General features: G+C 33.2%; 1 protein-coding gene and 2 long non-coding RNA genes across 13 annotated transcripts in view; 2 read left to right on the forward strand and 1 right to left on the reverse strand.

Moving 5' to 3' along the window:
* prkd1 (protein kinase D1) overlaps positions 1 to 4347 on the forward strand; it is a 124170-nt gene extending 119823 nt beyond the window's left edge. For all 5 annotated transcript variants that reach the window (XM_073928619.1, XM_073928620.1, XM_073928621.1 and 2 more), the window contains one exon: positions 3327 to 4347. In XM_073928619.1, the coding sequence (XP_073784720.1) occupies positions 3327 to 3545 (219 nt within the window). In that variant the 3' untranslated portion in view covers positions 3546 to 4347. The remainder of the gene's footprint in view (positions 1 to 3326) is intronic.
* si:dkey-28g23.3 overlaps positions 1 to 27327 on the reverse strand; it is a 199214-nt gene that overhangs the window by 139027 nt on the left and 32860 nt on the right. The window lies entirely within an intron of this gene.
* LOC141378588 (uncharacterized) overlaps positions 4562 to 27327 on the forward strand; it is a 35819-nt gene continuing 13053 nt past the window's right edge. The window contains exon 1 of the long non-coding RNA XR_012393453.1: positions 4562 to 4732. This is a non-coding gene — a long non-coding RNA (uncharacterized lncRNA). The remainder of the gene's footprint in view (positions 4733 to 27327) is intronic.

Genomic DNA, 27327 nt, shown 5'->3' on the forward strand with positions numbered 1-27327 from the left:
ATAATGAGGATTTGTTCTGTAGACAAAATATAAAATATAGTTCTGTATATAAAATATAGCTTAAAGGTGCTAATAATTTTGACCTTAAAAATGCTTTTTTATGAATTAAAAACTGCTTTTATTTTAGCCGAAATAAAACAAATAAGACTTTCTCCAGGAGAAAAAATATTATCAGACATACTGTGAAAATTTCCTTGCTCTGTTGAAAATTATTTGGGAAAATTTTTTAAAACAAATAAAATTCAAAGGGGGGCTATTAATTCTGACTTCAACTGTAAATAAAAAAAGTAAATAATAACAAAGGGAATATTTTAACACATTTGCCTGTTAACAGTAATTAATGAAGTTACTGTTCTGTCAATATACTGACAGGCATTTACAGTAAAATTATTGTAAATTATGAACTTTAAAAATGATGAGATAGTCATTTCTGAAACTCGCTGCACACACTTGAACAAAAATGACATTATTTCTTTTTATATGCGATGTTTATAATGTTTTATATAAATTATTCTTTGTTATAGCTTATAACAGGATTATTTTGTATGTGCATGATGGCAGATATACTGTATATTAGGGCTGCACGATATTGCAAAAATCTAGCATTGCAATATTTTTTTATTTTGCAATATATATTGTGATATGAAGACAATTTCGCCAGATGACTTTAAATCTCTGTTTAGAAAGAGTTTATAATGTTAGATGGATTGGGATGATTCTGCAGTGGGAGTGCATCTCCATCAAATCATCTATCTATTGTTAGTTTTTGGGGTCCCCTGACACATTTGCGTTGTGGTCTGTGCTATATGCAGTGCATATATCTGTATGTGTTGTGAGTATTTTCATGCATAAGACTCTTTAAATACAATCAAGAAAAAGATGCAATTGAAATGAAGTGTTTTATCGTTCCCCGAGTCTAACAGTATTTAAGTACAGTAACTGAATGATAAAAATAAAAATAATTCAATAACATTAATCATAGTTACAGTTACAAATGGTACAGTTTATTATGCCTGAATGCTTTTAAAATCATTAAACGATCACAGGCATCAAAACAAACATCAACATTGCATATCCTGCGAATGATCACATTGCGATGTTGATGCTGAAACCATATATTGTGCAGCCCTACTGTATATGCACATACAAAAATGATTATACAAAGATTATATTTGGTCTTTGACACTTTAGTTGATATTTGTTTAAATAGTGTTTATGTATGTGGTTTGGTTTTCTTTGTTTTATAAGTCAAGTGTTGTTTTGTGATGTCATTTTATTGCATTGGCCTGTTAAATGCTTTATCCAGTGCTCAGCAAAACTGAGTACACCCCATTTTGAAAATGAATATTTTTATCCATTTATGAATATAGGCAGTGTATTTTGGTACATTTAAACAAAACAGATTTATTAAACTCATATATTTATTAAAATTATATTTTAGTCACATGAAAAAAATTGATAGATAATACGATTAAATTCAAGCAAAATATTGCAAAAAAAAAAAAAAAAATTACAACCTACAAAATTTCAACAAAACTTTTCCATTTTTTGCTTCTCTTCATTTTTCCTCTTTTTTTAAAAGTTTTATTTAATATTTTTCTATAACATATACAATTGGTTGTACTTGTTTTTGGACTATTATCGTATTATCGTTATTTGTTAGATAAGCTCCAGATTTGGCTTCAGTACTGACTAATCTAATGTATATGCACAAATATAATATTGTATAGCTGCCTATTAAAAATATAAATTTAAAAGATAGATTTGTGAGGGGTGTACTTATATATGCTGAGCAGTGAGCACTGTAAATAAAGTGTGAATAAATGAACGAATTAAGGCTGCATGATACTGGAAAAAACTGACATTGCAATATTTAGTTTTTCTGCGATAAATATTATGATATGATTAAAATTTCAAAAGATGACTAATTTGAAAAACCTCACAATTTTAAATTGATTGTGAATCTGCATAAAATATACAAAATTATACACAAAACAGTACCATTTAAAGCACAGATGAACACTATAGAACAAAAATAAAAATGTAATAAACAAGACTACGTGGCTTTTGGTGAAGTCTAGCAGTATTGAGATATAGAAATTTAATAATCAAATGTAAAATAACAGTGTTTTCTTATTATACATATGTCACATTAATATTTTTCGGTCACACTTTACAATAAGGTTCATTAGTTAATGTTAATTAATGCATTAACTAACATGAACAAACAATAAACCATACATTTACTACTGTATTTGTTCATGTTAGTTAACGTTAGTTAATGAAAATACAGTATAGTTCATTATGAGTTCATGTTAACTCATGGTGCATTTACTAATGTTAACAAGCATGGACTTGGATGTTAATAATGCATTAGTAAATGTTCAATTATGATTAATAAATGCTGTACAAGTGTTGTTCATGATTAGTTCATGTTAGTAAATGCATTATCTAATGAACCTTGTAGTAAAGTGTTACCTATTTTTCTTCAATGTCATATAGTTTATATACTTTTTCGGTAACACTTTACAATAAGGTTCATTAGTCAATGCATTTACTTACATGAACTTATCATGAACAACACTTGTACAGCATTTATTAATCATAATTGAACATTTACTAATGCATTATAAACATCCAAGCCCATGCCTGTTAACATTAGTTAATGCACCATGAGTTAACATGAACTAACAATGAACTATACTGTATTTTCATTAACTAACGTTAACTAACATGAACAAATACAGTAGTAAATGTAAGGTTTATTGTTTGTTCATGTTAGTAGATGCATTAACTAACATTAACTAATGAACCTTATTGTAAAGTGTGACCACTTTTTCTTCTATTAATCTAATCTAATTGTTGAGGTAGAAAACGTTATAATTTCATGTCCAAATGGTTTAAATTAACTTAACATCTCTTAAGATCTTGCGATGTGACGATTGCAGATTCGCACATTGTGATATCGATGCTGAATTTATATATTGTGCAGCCCTAGAATGAATGAATGTATTTGCACTTGTGTACTAACGTGTGTTAATAAACACAGTAGAAAAAATTTACTCTTGAAATACAATCAAGCGGTCAAACTTTAAAAATATTTTCCCTCAGAACAGCTTTAAAATAAGTTCAGTCAATTAATACTGACACGTATTAAACTATTATATTACAATTATACAAAAAAGTTTTTGTGTATTTTTGTATAATTTTAAAATAATAGTTTAATAGTTTGCCATTATAAACAGCTTTAAAATCACTTCCGAATTATCAATTCTGACATTTAGAACGATATCAAACATTTTTTAACTCTAATATCTTTATTCCAGGACTACCAGATGTGGCTGGACCTGCGAACTCTGGAGTGCAAGATGCTAGAGCGCTATATCACACACGAGAGTGACGATCTACGCTGGGAGCATTTCGCTGAACAAAATGGCCTGCAGTACCCAGCCCACTTAATGAACCCTCACGCGGACGTCCGTGAGCTGGAGGAGCCCGACGAGCTGGTGATGGGCAGACTCAGCGACAGAGTCAGTGTCCTGTAAAAGTGATGCCAACAGCGGAAATCAAGCCAACTGCACACTGCCAAAATCAACACTTCAGTCCACTCTAATGCCTTGACAATTCCTGCACAATCCTAACGTTTAACAATGTACACTCCTCAGATCAAGCACAAATTACATTAAACACACAGTGCCTACGCCACAAAAGCCAACTTTAGCCATATATGACAAAGAAAATCACACCCAAATATAAATATAAATACAGCACATTAAGGAATAAGAAATACTATGAACAAAAATAATGGGTCGTTTTGTTCTTGAGGACTTTGGAGCTTGAGAAAATTTGTTACTTATTATTATTTTTATTTGTATGCCATCAACTTGCTCTACACAGTTAAAAAACACTGTATCAGCAGTATTTGTTTGTATAACTCATTAAGAAAAGTCGTGATATATAAGAAACAGTTTAGGGAATTCACTTTTATGAACATAAATTATTCTATGAAAATCAGTACCACAGAGATTTTGTGGTGACCTGTTGCATCAATGATAACGTGACTGATGTATAGCATTTATAGCTTTTGTGGTTTTGTGTTTGTGTGCTCATGAATGTAGTGTACTGTATGTGTGTGTGTGTGTGTGTGAGAGAGAGAGAGAGAGAGAGAGAGAGAGAGAAAGAGAGAGAGAGAATGTGTATGTGTGGTGGAGGTTGGTTAAGTTAATGCTCTGTGCAAGTGCAAGACAACAAACACTGCCTGTGGACTGAAGATGTGTTTCTTTTGCTTTCTTCAGAGATGTTGGAATAATAAAGTGTGTATACGCATAAAGTATTATGTGCTCATAACTGATTTTCAGTGTGCTTCTTTGTGTGTCTGAAGCATAGTACAGACGCAGTCCAAAAGGTTGATTAAATGTGAAGAAAATATGGCTTTAGCTTCTTTAATTATGGGCTGGAAATGGTGTAAGTCGTAGAATGGCAGTTTGAAAGGTGAGTGATAAAGACTTGTTTCTTGGAAAGGGTCATATATACTGTGGCCTGCTGTTTTTTTTTTTGGAAGGTGTTATTCTGCTTGTGCCCTACTGGAAAATGATGGTTTATCGACAGATGGCGCTGTGTGCTTATACAGCATTAGTGAGGCGAATCGGTGGGACAAGTAGGCTTGACTGCAAACGACTGTGAGACAACATTTTACAGACGGCTACAGAAATACACATAGACTTTGAAAACTGTAAGTATCAATAAGGATTAAAAACAACAACTATTAAGTAATAAAATTGCTTGAACATTTTAACATTGATTGTATTGATATGGGGAGCTGTAATTTTAGTAAAGACACCTGACTAAGGAGGTCAATTTTCGATATAAACGACGCCATATTTAGGCTATTTTCGCGCTTGAGAACGAGACTGGGAGGAATGTGAACGATATTCAGTATAATATTACACAAATGTTAATGTCGAGATTTACCACAACTTTTTCAAGATTATTTTGAGGCTATAATATTATCTAGAGCCGTCTCGTTTTCAAGCACGAATTTTAATTTATATTTACATTTTTTTCCAAAAGAAAAGAAAATGAATAATCCACAATTGGTCTTATATTGTGGGATATTATTGCGCCCTTACATAATTAACCATGGGCTTACTATGAATAAACTTTTAAAAGCATGACAATTCACCCTTGTTTTGCTACAATAACCATTACATTTGTTGTAAATGTGTGGTTATATAATGCAAAAATAAAACCTTATGAAATAAATAAATATAATAGTTAACCAACTGCACTTCTATAAAACAATCATAGCATTCGTAAGGGTGTCTAATTTCTGATTTGTCATTTCTCTTTCTCTTCCACGTTTCCATCTCATCAAAAAAACGCAAAGCGCGTTTCCCCTAACCCGACCTCATCCATAATCTTCCTAATTTTTTGCCAGTTTAATTAGAAAATCTCCCATTCTGAAACAGCAGTCGGTCTTTATGAATCATTTACACAACGCCATCAGTCTATTCCTGGACATGAGATGACGAGCTCCTACTGAAAGAAAGGGAAGAATCTTACAGATGGGCTGTCTATCGAGTTACGCATGATTTGAGTCTGTTTTTTCTCTCTCTCATCCAAACTCCTCCCCACAATAGATGGAGAATAGAGCCAATAGTGCAGGTGTTATACGACCGGAGGAAAAATGTACTGTATATGAGTCATGTCGCATTAAAAACAAATAAATAAATATATAAAACCAAGAAATTCGATTGAAAGCTGGGGTTTGAGGTTTAATTAAAATGTATGAACTTCAAAAAGATGTGTAAGGCTTTTGTATTGGTTACATTTGCATCTTAAAATAAAACTACAGTGTAAAATGTTTTACAAATTTAGCGCGACAGGGTATGTTTTGTCTTTAAAAGATATCTAATAGATGTCTAAAAGACGTCTAAACAAAGTCGTCTTAGCTAATACAAGGCTGATCTTTGGCTGTCAGTAAATATCTAATAGACATCTAATAATAGGCTAAAACTAGACTAGTCGTCAAATAAACAGAAATGACGAAACATATAAAGTCTATCTAATCTGTCTATTTGACGACTAGTCTAGTTTTAGCCTATCCTTAGATGTCTATTAGATATTTACTGACAGTTGTCTACGTTTAGATGTCTGTTAGACTATTAAACTCAAATTTGTTTGCTTGGTAGGCTAATACATTGCTTTAATTAATAATTGTTTTAATTTATTCAAGCCTGTCATTCTGTAAGGTAAACAAATTTTCCAGATAATGAAAATAAATGTAGGCCTGGATATTTTAATTTGCTTAAATTAACTCAAGTAGGCCATGATTTAGGCTATATTAAACGAACTTCATTATTATTATTATTATTATTATTATTATTATTATTATTATTATTTAAGCAATAAATAAAATAGGCAAACAGAGTGTTCACTATCCATATTTAAAACAAACTAGTGAAGAACTAATCACGCTCATAGCATGAAGCGTTAAATTAAAACAATTAGGAAACAAATACATTAACAGATCGTTAAAATATTCTAACATAGCCTATCTGCCTTTCCATAGCAATAATCAAGCGTAATATAAAAGCAATAAATGTATTAAATTATGCCTAGTAGATTTCTTATTAACACATTTGTCTTTTTTTTCTCCTCATATACCATGTATCTGCTATTGCACATGTTTTCTAGGGAATGTGTATTCGGAAAATAGTTAGTATGCAAATGAAGAATCACAGCTTTGACAGTGAGTAACCATATGTTCTGCAATTGCATATAAAAAAGAGAAGGAGAGAGAGAGAGAGAGATAGAGATATATCCTGAAAGGATTGTTGCCGTAGTAACTCCGTTTTTCTTCATCCTGGCTGCGTTGGCACAGACAATTTCACCAAAAGGAAAACAAATATAATAGTTTCGCACGTCTGAATTATTTGGTTCTGTCAGACAAAACACGCAAATATTTTCCCCGATTCCGTGTTAAGCAGCAAACATGAAACCAGACGGTGCAAAAAAAAAAAAAAGCCGAATAAATGACTTTTCAGTTCACGAGTCACTTAGGTCGGTTCCTCTGTTTCTGTAATATTCTTTTCGAACGACACAATTTAATTCGTGACTAAATATAAAAATCGGCAAATGTCTTACTGATGAAACCGTGATTAAAATACTATATTTATTATTTCGTCAGCACTGCTTCAGTCACTGTATTTGGCATGATGTTCACTGAATCATAGATGTCTCGTTACTTGACTGCCTTCAACTAAAAATGACCTGTCAGATAATTGAGGAAACAGGTCAGAGTTGCGCGTGGCCGCAGGTCTGCAAAATGTGCACGTGCATAGAGTTGTATGATGCGCGCGCCACAGTTTCATCAGCCTCCTGCTCCAAGAACGCAGAGGACATTAAAATTAGGCATGATATAAAACGGGTTTTCTTTTTATTTTCAAATTGATATCATAAAAAATCATAATGATGCTGCACTGAGATGTAGACTATTTCTGTCTGATAATATACAAACAAAAGAATAAAAACAAAGGTGTTGTGGATCGAAATAAATAAGAAGTTAAATACTAAAAAATAATTTAGATAATCAAAAATAAGAATAAATACACCTGACCTGAAATCAAATGCAGAGGCGATTTGAAAACGAAATTAACTTAATGCTTGTTTTGCGCTTAATTATAATTTAAAATAAAAAAAATATTACTAATCAAGTAATAAAAAAATTAAACATTTTTAAAAATTAAAAATAACCAGTTAAATGTATAGTTAAATACATTTTAGATGCATTTTTTGTCTCATTCTAACAATGATTACAGTGTTTAGGTAGGGCACTAGGGGACGCCAAAACAGAAAGTGATACACACCAGCTTTTTGACAAACGAGTAAATATCTAAAGAACCTTTACATTCGTGTTTATACATACAGTTTACATTTAAACAAATAAAAAGCGACAGAAAATTATGCTGCTGAACATCAACAACAAAAACATTATTATTATTATTATTATTGTTATCATCATCATTATTATTATTAACAATAATAATATTAATATAATAATAATGATAATAATAATAATTATTATTATTATTATTATTAACAACAATAACAATAATATTGTAATAATAATAATATAATAAAATATAATCATAATAATAATAAAAATCTTTCATTAATTATTTTTGCAATAGTTTTATGTTTCTACAAACATTTTTGTAGCCACTCATGTTAAATTTTCATCTGTCTGGATTTAGTATGATTTCTTCCCTAGTAATTAAATTCAAAGTGTTTAAAAAGTGTAATGAACTCATCACTGCAGGCTGTCACTTTGACACCACTTTAATTTTACTTAAAATGTAGGTAGCAATTAAACATAATAATTATTTTTTTAATACTGTACGGCCAGATTACACAATCCATTTTGTATCTGGTTATCAAACCGAGCAAGATGTGAACTGGTTATTTTGAATATTCAAAGCAGAACTAAGCCGAGCACTACACATCACAAAAGTTTTGTCAGAGAACCAGACTGCTTGTTGAAACCACATTACCTCACAGCGCACCCTTCAAAACTTCCCTTTTCACTTAAAATACATCCTCCTGTTCTGAATTTCTCCATTGGGAAGTTGTTCAGCTGACAAATTAGACTAGCTAAATATTATGATAACCTTTTCCATCCTAATTTGTAGTGAAGCCTGCACACATGCTAGGATCAACATCAATTACAGTGCAACATTTCAAGTGCATGGTTCAGAGAAATGTCAGGGAGCTAGTGAAGGGGAACGTTGAGTTTTTTGGGGGAGGAGGTGGGAGAGACCCCAAATGTTAACTCCAAATTCCTTATACGTTGCCACTTTTTAAATCTACTCAAAGTTACCTAAATGTTTTATACACTACCAGTCAACAGTCAGGAATCAATAAGATTTGTTAATGCTTTAAAAGAAGTCAATTTGGCTCACCAAGGCTGCATTTACTTGATCAAAAATACAGTAGAACCTGTTCAATTGTCAATTATTATAATAATGTTCAATCACCGTGTTCTTAATCAACTCTGAAAACTGGACTGACACAGTTTCAACTTCCTCTATAAGCTGCTTTGACACAATCTACATTGTAAAAGCGCTATATTGTATATAAATATGTTGGATATAAACATGAATTGAATTATTGATGTACAGTACTTTCAAATGTAATTCATTCCGGATCATCATTATTCCAGTCTTCAATGTCATGATGCTTCAGAAATCATTATAATATGATGATTTGCTGTTCTATTATGATCAGTTACACTAAAATCTTCAAACTACTGATTTAAAATGAGCTGAAACACAACTCTTGATGTTATTTTGCATCAACTTTGTTTTGTTGAATCCACTTAAATTTGTAAAAACTATTGAGCTTATTCCTTCATGTTGTCCCAACACAAATCACATTTTTACAGTGCATTATTTGTACACTGTAAAAATGTTGGGTTCCACATACCTCCTTCATGTTGTCGAACACAAATCAATTAAGTTAACTTAATGGTTTTTACAAATTTAAGTAGATTTAACATAAAACAATTAAGTTGCCCCCACCTCCCCTCCCCCCAAAATTTTGTTGGTTCAACTTATATTCAATAAGTAGTTTGAACAAGCAACATGAGTCATTTTATCGAGTGTACAAAATCATTAATAACGATTTTTACAATTATCACTGATGAAAACGTTTAGTCTTGCTTTTCTAGTATTGTGGAAACGGTAACACATTTCATTTTAGGATTCTTCGATAAAGAAACTTCTAAATAATAGCTTTTTATTTGCAGTCTGTTTTTTTTACATTATAAATGTATCTACTTTCACTTTTGAACAGTTTATTGGAATGAATAAAACTAAATATAGCATCATAGTGGCGCAGTAGGTAGTGCTGTCGCCTCACAGCAAGAAGGTCGCTGGATCGAGCCATGGCTGGGTCAGCTGGTGTTTCTGTGTGAAGTTTGCATGTTCTTCCCATGTTGGCGTGGGTTTCCTCCGGGTGCTCCGGTTTCCCCCACAAGTCCAAAGATATGCGCTATAGGTGAATTGGGTTGACTAAATTGTCAGTAGTGTATGTGCATGAATGAGAGTGTATAGGTGTTTCCCAGTGATGGGTTTCAACTGGAAGGGCATTCACTGTGTAAAACAAATGGTGGATCAGTTGGCGGTTCATTCCGCTGTGGCAACCTCTGATTAATAAAGGGACTAAGCCAAAAAGAAAATGACTGAAAAGTAAATACATTTGTAATGGTTCTCTATCACAGTGAATTTAGCTTACTACAAAAAGAAACTCAAAACCTCCCGTCCCACCCATCCAATATTGATCAAAATGTTTGTGGAAGGTTCATTGCATTGCAAGGCATATTATACATGAATAACATTTACAATCATACATTGGAACTGGCTGGGACACAAACTTAAATTTGAAGCAAGGTGTACATGGACAATGAGACCAAAAGACATTATAAAAGAATAATGAGATAATTATGAAATAAATAATGAAATAAAATGAAATAATTAATTGAAATACAACATTCTTGTAAAAGTTTATTTCAGTACAGTCTACAGTATTTGCAAAAATAGCATGAATGGTTCCCAAATCTTGGGGAAATCTGTCATTTAATGCGAATCTCAGTTCTTTACAAGTGTAACATATTTCCAAGTTCTCTAGCCCACATTTCAAAGGTGGAGACAGCATCAGACTTCCACATTTGTAAAATGAGTTTTTTTCAATACACATACAAAATAGAATTGCTTGTGTTTGGTTTCTATTGCAAGAACTGTCCTCTGCTCCGAAAAGTTCAATACTACTGTAGGATCAGAATCCAGATTCATTGAATACGCTTCAGAAAGAAATTTAAATACAATATTTATTATTTTTAGTTATTTAATATTTTAATTACATTTTGCAATTTCACAGTTTTATTTTTACTATATTAAATAAAGAAGCTTATTAAAAAACATCAACGAAAGTAAAACTTTTGACTGGTTGTGACCAGTATATACTGGTAGTATATGCATTGCCAACTCAGAAACCAGCAAACAAACAAAACCTAGTGAAGATTTCATTTAAAGCCTTGTTTTTGTTGATCTCCTCAGAGCTGTTTGGGCAACAGCGCGGCTATAAGAGGCTCATGCAAATTTGCGCACAGATCGGTCATCCGGCTGTGTAAACTGTTTTCTCTAGCGAAACAGAAATAGCCACCACACCCAACGTGCCACTAAATGGGGTTATTCTGGGCTGACAGAGCCCACCGCCTGCACCCTCTGTGGTGGGAATTCAATAGTTGGCACTGACGCTCGCATACCCTCGGCTTGCACGCAAAGGGCTGACGGACTGACGGCGGAAGTAGAGCGATGGACGGGTCCATTTCCGCCCACTGAAAGCCATCCCCCAAAACAAATGACCACCCCTTCGCACTCATAGGGCCGAATGGATGCACAGGGATTCTCTGCGTGTTTGCGTGCGATGTGGTGGAGATTAGTGGGATTACAGGCTTGGCAGAGGGTGGTGGTGGGAGATTAAAGGCCTTCCTCTGCACAGCAGGGCAATTTTAGTTCAGGGGAGACTGGACAGTCTTAACTGCGGCATCAAATATGTCTGTGGTGTGCAGATGATTGCTCTGCTCTGGACTGAAACTCGTGGTGTTCAACAACTGGACTGATTAAAACTCATGTCTCAAGCATGTAAGCCTACATGTAGGTCATCCCACTGTATATATGAAGATGTAAGGTTCTTTTAAACTGCAATCCTGTAGCTGAGCACTTTTAAAGGGAAGTTTAAATGCATTCCTTCACTTAAACATTTGCACCTGACCTCTTTGCTTATTAGTGACAAGCTTCTTAGCCCGGCAGAGAACATGCAATTATGTAATGTTGCAGGGACTTAATGTAAGGCACCAGCCGTCTGATGCACATGACTTATTGGTTATTTATAGCTGTATTTGACAATTGTGTGTTCAAACATCAAAAAGGCTATACAGCTGTGCATTTGTACCATAATATGCAGAAAATATCCACTAAAATGTCATTCAGTGTAACAAAGGTTCACATATCAAAAAATATTGCTATAGGTATATTTAGAATGAGTATTTTTATTTCCATCAAGTTGTTCATTTAACATCATTTTAACATTAGGCATGGGCCCGTGTAACATTCTGATGGTGTGACAACCTTGGATAAAAATCTCACAGTTTCACGGTATTGTGACTACTGCTGTAAAATATGCTTTTTTTTTAATGTATGGGTAAAAAACAACCACTTTTTACCCCAATGAACACAATATATTTGAACATTAAAAATATTTTGGAACAGTAAACATGTCGATTATTGACTTCTGTTGTTTTCGTTAGTTTCAAAAACATTGATTTCTTTACAACTTGAAAAGGTATCTTTGGAGAATTTTTATTTTTTTTAATGGATATAATGTAAAGCTACTGTACTCTTCAGCTCATGCTGGATGTTGGTTTATAAGTGATTTGTTTTTCAGATGTTTTCTAAATCGTGGGCTTATCAGTAGCCTATATGAAGGCTCCTTTTCTGATGGACAGTTTTCTGCTGGAGATTTTAGTTGCCCTAATAAAACTAAGTAAACAAACATAAAAACATGTTAAAAAATTACAAATACCTTAGTAATGCTAAAACATTTTTTTTTTTTTAATTTTGACGTTTCAAACATTATGGTTAACTTTAAAACCGGTTATCGTCCCATGCCTATTTAACATCTAACAAAATTTAGTATGATTGCTTATTTTTATACAGTATGTTTCATTAAGTACAGGTGAGAGCAAATATGTTTGTATAAGTAAAAATGTTATTTCAATCATTCAATCATTATTTCATCCATATTTTGACATTTTACTTTCACAAAAGATTTCTGAAAGACGCTTAACTTGAATTTGTACGAGTTATTTGTACATATAATCACTTTTGTACTTGGATAAATTCACTTGATCTGAAAAGGACATCTTTGATCAAAACTTTAAATAATAAAGAACTAATATATATATATATATATATATATATATATATATATATATATATATATATATATATATATATATATATATATAATATATATAGTTGTCAACAATTTGAGTAATCAAAACCTTTAAGAAAATCCAAACTTAAAAAAACACCCACATATTCTTGTCTTAAGAGAATTTCTGAAAGACATTCTTGATCCACTTCAAATGTTGACTACTGTATATAATTGCATTAGTTTTTTCTACCCATTACATTGCTGTATACATCTATTTACTTATTGTAAAATCACATTTGTTGATAATTATTTCATTAATTTTTAAATGTTGCATAATTAATTTAGAACATATTAATAAACAATATTTTTGTAATGTATAGTTATTACATTTTTATAATTTCTTTTGTATTTATTTGTTGTATTTATTATTAATAAAATTGTTAATTAAAATAATTTGAAAAATATTTGCAACTAATCTACTGTAAAACCTTTCAAAGTCAATTAAAACTTAAAAAGAAAACACCCATTCTTGTCTTAAAAGAATTCCTGAAAAACATTCTTGATCCACTTCAAAGGTTGACTTATATCTATATATATAGATGTATATGCATAGATATAAATGCATATGCAAGTAGCATTATTTACACATTTTATAAGAAGATGCTAAATAAACAACACAGTCGTATGACCAAAAGATAAAGAAATGAATAAAATTAAGTTGAAAAAAGGCACATCCTCTACAAAGTTGGAGATATTACACCAGGGGTCACCAATCCTGGTCCTGGAGGGCCGGTGTCCCTTCAGGGTTTAGCTCCAACTTGCCTCAACACACCTGCCTGGATGTTTCAAGTATACCTAGTAAGACCTTGATTAGCTTGTTCAGGTGTGTTTGATTAGGGTTGGAGCTAAAATCTGCAGGACACCGGCCCTCCAGGAACAAGTTTGGTGACCACTGTATTACACTTTTAAAGTTTTTCTACAACAGACATTCAAAAATTTATGAAAGTTGTCTGGAAGAAAAAAAATAATTTGCTGCTATACAGTTATTACTAACTACTTAAGGATGAACTGATTCCTATTAAACATAGAGAGGAGGAGGAAATTGGATTTTAAAAACTTTGTTAAATAGCCTACGCCACTTAATATGCTCAGTTTGTATGCTAATTAGATTTAATGTTGGTAGCAGTGAAGATACAGCTTTCTTTTTGTCTGAGCAAAAACATATACAATTATAGTGAAAATTATTAGAAATTGTAATTCCTTTTTAAATGTTTTCTTAGCACTGTTTAATTTTTGAGAGTAATTTTCCACACATTTTAAAGCATGATAGTTTTAATAACTAATTTTCAATAACTATTTTATGTCATCTTTGCCATGATGAAAGTACATAATATTTTACTTCTTATTTCGCAAGATATTTTTCAGCATGAAGTGCATTTTAAAGTGTTTTTTTGTTGTTGTTGTTGTTTTTTTGTTGGTATTTTAGGTTAATAAGGCAAATTATTGGATAACGGTGGTTTGTTCTGTATCAAAAGAAAAATCATAAAGATGATGATAATAATATTGACTCAAAAATCTAAACTAAACTAGTGTAGCTAAAAGAAACAAACCTTTAACAGGAAGATTGTAGTTTGTAGATTGTAAATATAAAAGGAAATAGCGTATACTTTAATGCTTTTAAACATCACTTGGGAAATATTTTTTTAAAAGACAAAAATTTCACACACAAGCATTAATATTGGTATTTATATATATTAACATAATATACAGAAAACACCCACTAAAAATGTCATTTAGTTTAACACAAGTTTATATATATCAAAACTAATCTTGTCAGATATATTTGGAATAATTATTATTATTTCCAGCAAGATGCTTTCAATCATTTAACAAAATTGCAATGATCACTTATTTTTAATATGGTATATTTTAACAAGGACAGATCAGAATATTTACGTAATTTCATTTGTGTAAATATATCTGTTATGCTGAATGACAATGGAACATTATTTCACCCATATTTTGACATCTTACTTTCACAAAAGTCATCTGAAACATTAAAGTAGATGCTGAACTTGATTATAAAGAACATTATATGTACATACAATTACTTTTGTAAACTTAATTTGACAAAGACATATGAAACGATTCTTATTAAACAAAGAGAGGAAGAAGAAATTGGATTTAAAAACTTTGTTAAATAGCCTGCGCCACTTAATATGCTCAGTTTGTATGCCAATTATATTTAATGTAGGCAAAAGATTTATAAAATAATAATAAAAATCAACAAGATTGCCAAAGCTTTTTTTTTTTTTACACAAATTATTACACTCCATAACACCAAGCAAGTGGATCATTTTAATTTAAAACATTTAAACTAAATTTGCTTGTAAAACACAAGGCATATGCTTTTGACTTCTGAAAAAAAATTAAGTTTCTCCTACAAAATCAATTGCAAAAGTCTCTAAAGATGCATCTGCAGTGCCTGCATACACCACATACACTCACTGGCCACTTTATTAGGTAAACCTGTCAAACTGCTTGTTAACACAAATTTCTAATCATCCAATCACATGGCAGCAACTCAATGCATTTAGGCATGTAAACATGATCAAACCGATCTGCTGCAGTTCAAATCAAGTATCAGAATGGAGAAGAAAGGTGATTTAAGTGACTTTGAACGTGACATGGTTGTTGGTGCCAGACGGGGTGGTCTGTGTATTTTAGAAACTGCTGATCTACTGGGATTATCACGCACAATCATCTCTAGAGTTTACAGAGAATGGTCCAATGTTTCTGAGGGTGTAAATGCTTTGTTGAGGCCAAAGGTCAGAGGAGAATGGCCAGACTGGTTCAAGCTGATAAAAAAAGCAACAGCAACTCAAATAATTGTTACAACTGTGGTATGCAGAAGAGCATCTCTGAACGCGTAACCAAAGAACCTTGAGGCAGATGGGCTACAGCAACAGAAGACCACACCGGGTGACACTCCTGTTAGCTAAGAACAGGAAACTGAGGCTATAATTCAATACAATACAATACAATACAATACAAGCTCGCCAATATCGGACAATAGAAGATTGGAAAAATGTTGTCTTGTCTGATGAGTCTCAATTTCTGTTGTGACATTCAGATGGTCAGAATTTGCCATCTACAACATGAATCCATCCTGCCTTGTATCAACGGTTCAGACTGGTGGTGGTGGTGTAATGGTGTGGGGAACATTTTCATGGCACACTTTGGGCTCATTCATATCAATTGAGCATTATGTCAACACCACTGCCAACCTGAGTATTATTGCTGACCATGTCCATTCCATTATGACCACAGTGTACCCATCTTCTAATGGCTACTTCCAACAGGATAATGCACTATGTAATAAAGCGCGAATCATCTCAGAATGGTTGCTTGAACATGATAATGACTTTACTGTAGTCCAATGGCCTTCACAGTCACCAGATCTCAATCCAATTGAGCACCTCTGGTATGTGGTGGAACGGGAGATTCGCATCATTAATGTGCAGCCAACAAATTTGCAGCAACTGCCATATGACATGATGCCATCATGTCAATATGAACCAAAATCTCTGAGGAATACTTCCAGTAACTTGTTGAATCTATGCCATCAAGGATTACAGCAGTTGCGAAGGCAAAAGGTGGTCCAACTCGGTACTAGTAAAGTGTACCTAATAAAGTGGCCGATGAGTATATGTTCTTATTTTGCAAAAAGGCAAAATAAGGGCTGCATGATTTTGAAAAAAATCTGATATTGCAATATTTTCTTTTCTACAATAAATTTTGCAATATGAATACAGCTTCACATGTTTATTTGATGTTTTCTGGGAGTTTAGGAGCATTCAGGTACAGAAACTGAATAATCACAGTGCAAAAAAAAAAAGAAGCTTTTTGTACTTTGCTGTGTCTGATTTCTAGTAAATATCTGTAATGCTTAGATCAAGTAAAATATTATTTTGTTTTCACCTCAAGTCTAAATATTGAGTTTTTACTTAATACAAGCTAAATTATCTGCTTATGGGGGAAGTAAAATAATCTAGTTTTTACTTTTAAATGCAGATATTTGGACTAGAAAACGTTTTTCCCTGTATAAATAATTATTAATTCATTTATTAATTTTCTTTTCTGCTTAGTCCCTTTATTAATCAGGGGTCGCCACAGCAGATCCCTTCCAGCTGCAACCCTTCACTGGGAAACCCATACCCATACACTCTCTATAAATAATTAAATGCAATCAGTCTTTGTTACACCTCCAAACATCATAGTGTTTTGTGCCTAAATGTTTTAAACTCTGGAAGTGCTCAGTCACAGGCCACCAAAACACAAACAAATGATAAACCTTCACTCTATTATGGTTAAACTTAGATACAAATCGCATGTGTTCAGCTCAGCTATAATTCAGACTCAACATTACAGATCTTGCGACGTGACTATTGGACTATTAATGCTGAAACAATATATTGTTCAGCCCTAGGCACAATTATTAAATGCATTTAGTAATGAATATTGCATTAAAGATGTGCAAACAGGTTAAGATCAGAGAAACGTTTTTTAAAAGAATCTATTATTTTTGCAGGTAGCATGTGACAGTATGCAGTTCGCCATTTTACATGTTACAGCATATGTGCAAGACTTGACAGCCAGCATTTTTTTCTCTTTGTCCTGTCAGTTTTGTCTGTGGTCTAAAAGTTCTAAAACCACTATTTGATCATTTGCCACATAAAAGAGCTGGGTTTTGGAGGCAGTATTCCGATTCTCTCTCAGCACCCTATTGTTTTGTCATTCACTGTCCACAGTTAAAATAACGCACCTGACAAGCAATCCAACCACTCGGACCAAATTAGACATCATTTTCTCACAGAGACAAAACGCCTGTCTTCCTAAGCTTGAAATGTTCTCCACATTTTCAGTCTCCAGTGATTTGGGCCAGTGTGTTTTAAATCCTAACGACCCACGACTAAAGCGTTTCCCTTGCTTGAAGACTGCTCTTTGAATAAAAAGGCTTTCCGCATTAACCTTCGATCGCTGTAAACAAACAAACTTCTTGGATTTATCACTTTCCACAACAATCAGAATATGGTGTATAACAGTAAACAACTATCAAATCTGCCTCCTCGTAGCTGAAGTCCAAATATATACACACGCAAGACTCATTTCGTCCTTGCGACAAACAACATGTCTGCACTCAGTTTCATGTAGCGTATCTTCTCAAAAGGACAAAGAAGTTGGAGGTCATAATGAAGGGTATGTGCAGTGGTTGATTTGAAAAATTAGTAATTGTGCAAGCATCTCTCCAGCCACTGGCTGTTTTAATGAGTAAATATTAACAGTAATGGCATGCAATTTGCCGTGGTGGTGCTCACCTTGCTCTTGGTTATTCACTCTAGTGACACTGGCTTTGTTTAGCCGAGGCTGTGCCTTACATCACCTTGGTAACCATAATCATAAAAGCCCCCCTAAGTGCGAAGGAGAAAATTAGAGTCCAAGCTTTAATAAGGGGTCTTATGATAAACCAATGTTCTAAGGGATAAAAAGAGGACATTTTTTGCTCTCTCTCTCTCTCTGCAGATATGAACATCATTTCAATGGTAGTACGAGAAATTCAATAACTGTCCATTAGTGAGATCCAAGGATAGCTCAAATTTGATAGGAAAAGAAAATAATGAAGTCCGCTGATTGTTTTCCGTCCCTCACGCTCCCTTTCTCTGGTTTTAGCCTTGGCAATATCCAATGAGCTCTGTAATTCCTCCTGTAAACAGTTTTGTGCCAGATTTTAATTCAAAAGGAGAGGAATATATTCATCGATACACCTGCTGGACAGATATGAGTAATCAAAAGCTGGTGGTGAGAGAAATGTGTTTACTGGTATATTCATATAAGGTGAGAGAAATTGCATGCATTCTCTTAAGCTGAGCTTATGCCACAGGATTTATAGGCTAAATTAGTTCTGACAATCTGATATAGAAAAAAAAAATCTTGGACTTCAAAAGTCCAGGACTTCAGTCAGTTTCTGTGTTCTGTCCAGAGTATTTATTATTGTGAGGCGGTTATTGATTCATTCGCAGACCAACACTCATGGTACACAGAAAGTGTGGCCAAAACATTTTGATGGCCCCCCTGTTGGCTGGATTCATTACAGGTCTTAAATCCCGTCCCTCCATACAACTTCACATGTGAAACATTCTGTCATTCATTCATTTTCTTTTCGGCCCTTTATTAAGCCGGGGTCACCACAGCGGAGTGAACTGCCAACTTATCAAGCACATTTTTTTTTTTTACGCAGCAGATGCCCTTTCTGCCGCAACCCATCTCTGGGAAACATTCACACACACTCGTTCACACTCATACACTACAGAGAATTTAGCCTACCCAATTCGCCTGTACCGCATGTCTTTGGACTGTGGGGGAAACCAGAGCACCCGGAGGAAACCCAGGCAAACGCAGGGAGAACATGCAAACTTCACACAGAAACACCAACTGACCCAGCCGAGGCTCGAACCAGCGACCTTCTTGCTGTGAGGCGACAGCACTACCTACTGCGCCACTGCATCGCCACATGTGAAACAATACATAAATAAATAAAAATTAAATGGTGATTTTTTTTTAACACAAAAAAAAAGTTTTAAAAATTTTGTCCCACATGCGATTATAACATTTAAAGTTTATGTGACTCTTTTGATTTAAGGGAACAAATTAGATAAACTGTAAACTAAAACAAATCCAAATGCAGTTCAAATAAATTTAAGTTTTAAGTTTAACAACTCTATTAATACTGCAAGGGGCAATTAAACTAGGGCAGTAGCATCATGGCACATCATACAAACAAAAATCACAAAAAACAATATGACAAAGAATATTATAAACATCCCAGCATACTTCATAGTGCATTCAAAATTAAAACACTACTACTACTAATAATAATAATAACAATATAAGACACACATACAAAATTGAACGTTTTCTGGGAAAATATGGTTTCCATAATCACAGTTCTTAAATATCATCATTTATGTTATAACGATTGATTATATGGTTGCTTTTATTTAGCCAGTGTATTATAAATTGGTATGGTGTCATAATTTTGTGCTTTAAAAAATTTTGGTGGAATTTTAATATTGTGGCCGCCCCAGCTGTAATCACTACTGTATAGACTAAAAATCTATAGAATAGATAAAATTTCAATTTAAACTTGAGTTACTTATTTTTAAACAATATGTTTTACATAGTATGAATATGAGTATTAATGTACTGCATCTGCCTTGTCATTAAAAGAAATTCAAAATACACAAATTGTTCTTAATTATTGTAAATAGATCACAAATTAAAAATGTATTATATACATAGACATCGCCATTTTAAAAATGACACCTTATTGTATAACTGCAGGTTAGCTAAGTACATATGTTATCCAACCTTTACACAACACCCTAACTATTTTTGATTTTGATTGTAATGTAATAAAATATAAGAAAATATCACTTGACCTGCATGTAAGTTGTCACTTTACTCTTACTCATGCTCCAAATGCCCTCTTGTTGCCTCAATGGAACTTGTAGATCATTCGTGTTATCTTTTTAAAATAACATAACAAATAAAAGTATCATGATATATTACCATTTCTGCAAATTCAATTAATGAATAGTTCATATGCAGTTTTTTTTTTTTACATTTTAAAGTATATACTCAGACATTTACTCATTATTTAGTCATATTTCAATTTATTTAGAACTTTATGGAAAATATTTGATTAAAAAATATAAAAATCTAAAATGAATTTGTAAAATATAAAACTCTGACAAAATATTTACAGCTCGAAGATAAAAAAAAAAAAAATTGTTAAATAAAATGCAAAATATAAACATAGTCCTTTCAAGATTGCAACTTTCTCATGGGTGGAATTAAGTAGTGTTGTAGTAGTGTTGTCGCTTCATAGCAAGAAGGTTGCTGGTTCGAGACTCAGCTGGGTCAGTTGGCGTTTCTGTGTGGAGTTTGCATTTTCTCCGTGTGCTCCGTTTCCCCCACAGTCCAAAGACATGCGGTACAGGTGAATTGGGTAGGCTAAAGTTTATCGGTGTTACCCAGTGATGGGTTGCTGCTGGAAGGGCATCCGCTGTGTAAAACATGTGTTGGATAAGTTGACGGTTTATTCTGCTGTGCGACCCCAGATTAATAAAGGGACTAAGCCGAAACGAAAATGAATGAATATATTACAATAATATTGCACTTATATAAGTTATGAATAAGTATTACTGTAAACAGTGTATTTTGTGACACCACAAAATAAATAATAGAGCACAATATGAAATTACAGACTTTTAATTTTGTCCAAATAATAAAAATCATTATATTGTACAGCCCTAACAGCAAAGATAAATATTAATAAAATAAGGTGCTAAATTCTTTTTTAGCATTAAACCAGACATATATTCTGTCTGATTCTGAAGAAGATGTGCAAGTTTCTGTGGGTAAAATATATGACTCCACATAAAATATTAAAATGCTTGCGAAAAAATGTCAGTCAGATCAGCTGTAGAGATCAAGTCAATGCGTTTATTTCCTCAAATAGTGAGACCACAGTCTGAAAACATGCAAGTGTGTGTAATAAATGAAACCGCTCCATTCATTCATACAGGCAATGCAGAAAAAGCAGAAATATCATTTAGAAGTATAAAAAACCACTAATGCATTTGACTATATTTAATTTATGCCTCCAAAACAACCCAGAATTCTATTTTTATACCTGGATTTCTATCTTTGTGTGCTCTTTATATTTTCTTATACAGTTTTTTTTTTATTCAGAGAAAATCCATATATAATATTAAATAATTAACTTACATTCAGGAACATGATTTTTTAAATTTATGAATGGATGCAATCACAAAAAGATGATTCCAAAAACAAACTCCTAGTGTAAGCCTAGTTTGAAATGTTGTAGTGTGCATTATGTGTGTGATTTTTTTGGTACATCACAAATCGATTCTTGATTTTAAGTCTGTCTTTTTTATTGAATATATGCTTAGATTAAATTCCAGCTTGCTGTTGAGCGTAACTTTTTGTATTTGACTATGATACAGTAGGTTTTAAAAAATTTCACTGCATCAAAATAACTGCATAAATCTGTTTTTCTTGCAGTTCAAAATCCAGGCAAAACCGTTTTTTTTTAAACTCCTAGTGTTGGCCTGGCTTTAGTTTGAAATAGTGTAGTGTGCATCACAAGGGTGTGAATATTTTGGTACATCACAAATCCATTCTTGATTTTATGTCTCTTTTTTTATATAATTTCAAATGTCACTCATAACAAGCGTTTTCTGTATTTTATCAAACACACCAAAATGATTTCCTTGTCTTTCCTTATTTATTCTAGTAAATTAACTCATCTTAAGGGCTCACCATTTTATATGTATATAACTGTAATTAGTTCAGATATATTCCAGGTACAATTTTTAACACAGTATGTTTCTCTTTCTCAATTCTAGTATTGCAAAATTTGATTGATTCTAATGAATGGCTTTATTTGGAAAGTTTAAATTTATATAGTCATCAAAAAGAAAAAAACATTGATTACTTCTTTAATTGAAATTAAATAATAGTTGAGTACAAATCTTACAGACTCTGATTAAAAGTCTGAAATCACAACCTTTATTTAAAATAGTAATCTTTTGTAACTTAATTTTTTTTTACTTTACAGATCTACACCACTCAAAGATGAATTTTCAGTGTTGTACAAATTGTTCAAATTGAAATAGCAAATTGAAATAACGTAATTTGCAAAAACTCCCATGCGTCACTTCAAACTCCTGTTTGTAAAAAGCTTGGCTTTAGTTTGAAATGATGTAGTGCGCATTACGTGTCTGAATATTTTGGTAAATCACAAATCGATTCTTCTTTTTTATTCAATACAGTATATAATTAGATAATAGTTTGCTGTTGAGTGGTACTTTTTGTGTTTGACTATGATACAGTAGGTCTTAAAAAATCTCACTGCATCAAAATAACTGCATGAAATCTGTGTTTGCAGATCTTTCAAAATGCAGGCATAAAATGGTATTTTTACAAACTCCTAGTTTAAGCCTGACTTTAGTTTGAAATAGTGTAGCGTGCATTATAAGTGTGTATCTTTTAGTACATCACAAATCGATTCTTGAGTGTAAGTGTCTATTTTTTATTCAACATATGCTTATTTTAGATTCCAGTTTGCTGTTAAGTGTTAAAACGTCTCTCTGCATCACAATAAAAGAAAAAAAATCAGTTTTTCTTGCAGCTCCTGCAGTTCAAAATCCAGGCATAAATGGAATTTTTATAAACTTTGCCTTTACTTTGCTTTGCTGAAGTTCTATATTCCACATCTCCAACTAAATTTCAGCGGAAAAAAACTGGTGTCATCTCTATTATGTGTTTAACAGGGTTTTAAGAACTTTTTTCTCCAACGCCCAGCCCATTTAATGCAGAATGAGTGTCTTGTTTTGATATTTCCCAAAGGTTAACAGCCTACGGATACCGAGCCGTGCAACGACAGCAAAGGTTAATTGAAATGAAGAAATTATTTTTGGTTACTAAATACCACTGCTGTCAGCGCCCATGCATTCTTGCTTTAATTGTCTTTGGAACTAGTCTCCAGCTGTCGAATGGTGGTGGTGCAGGTGTATGAGCATGTGTGTGGAAAACCATCACTGTCAGCCATGTGATGTATTCACTAACTTTATCCTCTCGCTGGCATTAAAAACGAGCCGCGCAGTGTGAGGCCAAGAGCTCGCGAAGAAAGGAGAACGAGGAGCGAAAGGAGGGAGACGAGAGCAAAGTTTACCTTCCACTTCAGTAGCTCTGTAAAGGGCTGAAGATGAAAGGTGCTATTTGGTTAGTGGGACAAACTGAACTCTGCTTCGGCTATGAATAGAGCTCTTCATAGGCCTGCATACACTTCCACACTTGTCTTAATGGGATGATTGTATTTCTCCTGTCACATAAGAGGCACATTGGCAAATCACACTGAATAAATATCTTTAACTGCAAGACTGAAATGTAAAGTTTCTTGACATTCTATGCAACGAATGCTTATAATGTTCTAGATAATGCCATTTTTCCTACTGAAATGTCAATGCGTCATACAAAGAAAGGGTTTGATTCATACTATAGTCTTAAATAGAGATATTTTATAGTCTCAAAATATCTTAACATAATGTAAAGGACATGTAGAACTTGCACAGACTTATCCACATCGAACACAATCAGATGTTTTTCTCACCAAAGCTTTTTTTCTTGAGTTTATTTTTATTTTATTCAGAGAAAGGCGCGCAGGACTTATTTACGTCATTCATCTAAATGTCATGGACAGAGTCTGGAATGTTTGTTATATCATTGCAAATGTCACTAATAATGACCGTTTTCTGAATTTTAGTACAACATGCTAAAATGAATTCATCGTCCTTCCTTATTAATTTTAGTAAATCAATTCATCTAAAGGGCTCTGCTTGCTTATACAGGGTTTCTGCAGGTTTCACCAAGTCAAATTTAAGACCATTTTAAGACTATTCGGAGTGAAATTTTAGACTTATACAGGTTAAACACTAAAGATTTTCTATAATGGCCCGGAATTATCTAATTGTTTCTATTTTTTCTTCCTTGAAGATTAGGGAATCTAATGGGCAATTTGCTGTAAAAATGTCTAAGAGAATATTTTGAATTGTATCTCCGTGCAATAAAAAACTTAAATATAAAAAAATTAAGCCAGATTGAGTAGCTTTACTTGGACAAAGCAAAATTAAGACCTGTTTAAAATGATTTATGACCTACAACACAATATTTTACTGAATTTAAGACTTTTTAAGGTCCAAAATTTTATTTTTGAAATTCAAGACATTTTAAGACCCAGCGGACACCTGCGGTTAAACAGGGTATATGCAGGAATCCTAAAGATAATTTCAATAACTTTTTAAGACTTTTTAAAGACCTTCTCAGAATATTTTATATTTAAGTATCCCCACAAGTTCTAATCAGTATCAAACCTTTAACTTAATAAACAGTTGTAGTTAAATTAATCAATAGAGCTCAACCATGCAACAGAAATCTGATAATCTCGGAAGGAACAAAGCTTAAAAAAATAAAGGAAGTACCAACCAACATCACACATGACGTCTCACGGGTTCCCGGAAAAAAAAAAGACTGGTTGCAATAGCAAACATGTCATGTTGTGCGGTAGGATGCCAAAATCGAATCGGAGTGATGACCTAATTAAAAATGCTTGACTCTGCAGTTTAGTAGTTTTGATCAGGACTGAGGTTGATTAACAAAAAAATGTGGAAAAAATATTTATCTGATGCATTTTTATAGCAGTTTAATTCAGTGAATGTTTTTACTCTTAACATAACTAAAGGTAAATTTTTCCAGAGTGTATTGTTGAGGTTTTGTTTTTCACTTCAAAGCATTTTCTCAAAAATATGTCAAAGTAAGATTTGTCCCAAAAATCATTCTGCTAGCTGAAATACAGAAAAAGTTGTGGCCAAATTAAGACTCAAAACCACTCCAGAGTGGATGAAAACAACCCCAACAGTAAATAAGGGTTAATATTATTAAATGTTAGCACAGAATTAGCATGTCAGAATGATTTCTCAAGGGCCACATAACACTGAAAACCATTGCAAAGATAATGAAAAGAAACAGAATTGTACAAACATGCTCTAAAAGGAAACCGTTATTCTAAATGGTGAAATCATTTCACAATATTATGATTTTTGATGTGTTTTGGATCAAATAAATGGTGAACAGAAGAGATTTAATCTAAAAATGCTCCAAGACGAATGCTAATGCATATATTTGTAAGCATATATTTATACGTTTAAGTTTATATTTACATGCAACATTTCTTTCCCACCACACACATCACAAATACTTTGCCTTCCTGACATCAGTCTCAACATAAAGACTCTAATTAGAAAGTCACATGAAGAGAGCCGCTGTGTTTCCAGTCTTAAGCACTGTCACATGGCTCAAAAATAGCTGCTGTTTGCTCAGTGCGGCGGGGGGACTTTACCTGTACTTCAGCGTATCAAACACCTTTTCAAACCGCTGCTTTGACAAGTTCCTCGACTGACGCCCTAGCTCAAGTGACCATGCCTGTAGATGTGTACATAAACAGGATTCTTCAGTTAGTAAATATTTGTCTTAGTATACATTTAAATCTGAGATTCCAATTGCTAGAAGATGTAATAAAACATCTCTATATGTTCTTGCCTTGGTCAGCAACACCCTTAAAACCTGAAGCGAATCCTACCTGACAATTCCTATAATATCCTGCATCCAACAACATGTGACATGTCATGCATTTACTGCCTGTTTACAAATATCCCAATGGCTGAGGTTGCCTTGCTCAGTGTTGTTTACACTAGAGATCCAACAGTATTAATCTCTGCTCACTGAAAAGAATCCGAACAGACAGCTTGCATGGAAGAAAGCATAAACAAAGCTACAGTGGCCTCATGCTTTTACAATAAGTCCCGAGGACAAGAGCTGTCAGACACTATCTGCTGACCCAGTCTTCCAAATGTCCTGGACATGCTTCAAGACCACTAGGTGTTTCCATGCTTTACAGCAGACCAATCTACACCATTCAAAGATGAATTATCAGTGTTTAATTGCTGCTTTTCAAATTGTACAAATAAAAATGCAAAATTTTGATTAAATTATTTCTCCAAAAAAAAAAAAAAAAAACTCCCTGTATCTCAAAAAAACATCGCTGATAATAATAACTCCTTACATTTATATGGCGCTTTTCTGGACACTCAAATCGCTTTACACATTTTTGGGGGGAAATCTCCTCATCCACCACCATTGTGCAGCATCCACCTGGATGACAACTATGTTACAGCAGACCTCACACAACACACCAGCTGATTGGTGGAGAGGAGGCGAGTGATGAAGCCAATAATGATACGGGGATGGTTAGGAGGCCATGATGGACAGAGGCCAGTGGGCAAATTTGGCCAGGAAGCCAGGGTTAAACCCCTACTCTTTTTCAACCAACATCCTTGGATTTTTAATGACCACAGAGAGTCAAGACCTCAGTTTAACATCTTATCCAAAAGACGGTGCTTGCTGAGCAGTATAGAGCCTCCATCAATATATTGGGGTGTTAAGACCCACACAGACCACTGGTTGAGAGCCCTCTGCTGGCCTCACTAACATTACTTCCAACAGCAACCTAGCTTTCCCATGTGGTCTCCTATTCAAATGTGGTATGATGTGGTATTTCAGCTAATTTGAAAAAGAAATGTTTCACTAAAATGCAATGACAACTTTTTTTTGTATTTATAGGTCACATGG

The sequence above is a fragment of the Danio rerio genome, chromosome 17 (genome assembly GCF_049306965.1).
Source record: "Danio rerio strain Tuebingen ecotype United States chromosome 17, GRCz12tu, whole genome shotgun sequence".
NCBI classification, from domain to species: Eukaryota; Metazoa; Chordata; class Actinopteri; order Cypriniformes; family Danionidae; genus Danio; species Danio rerio.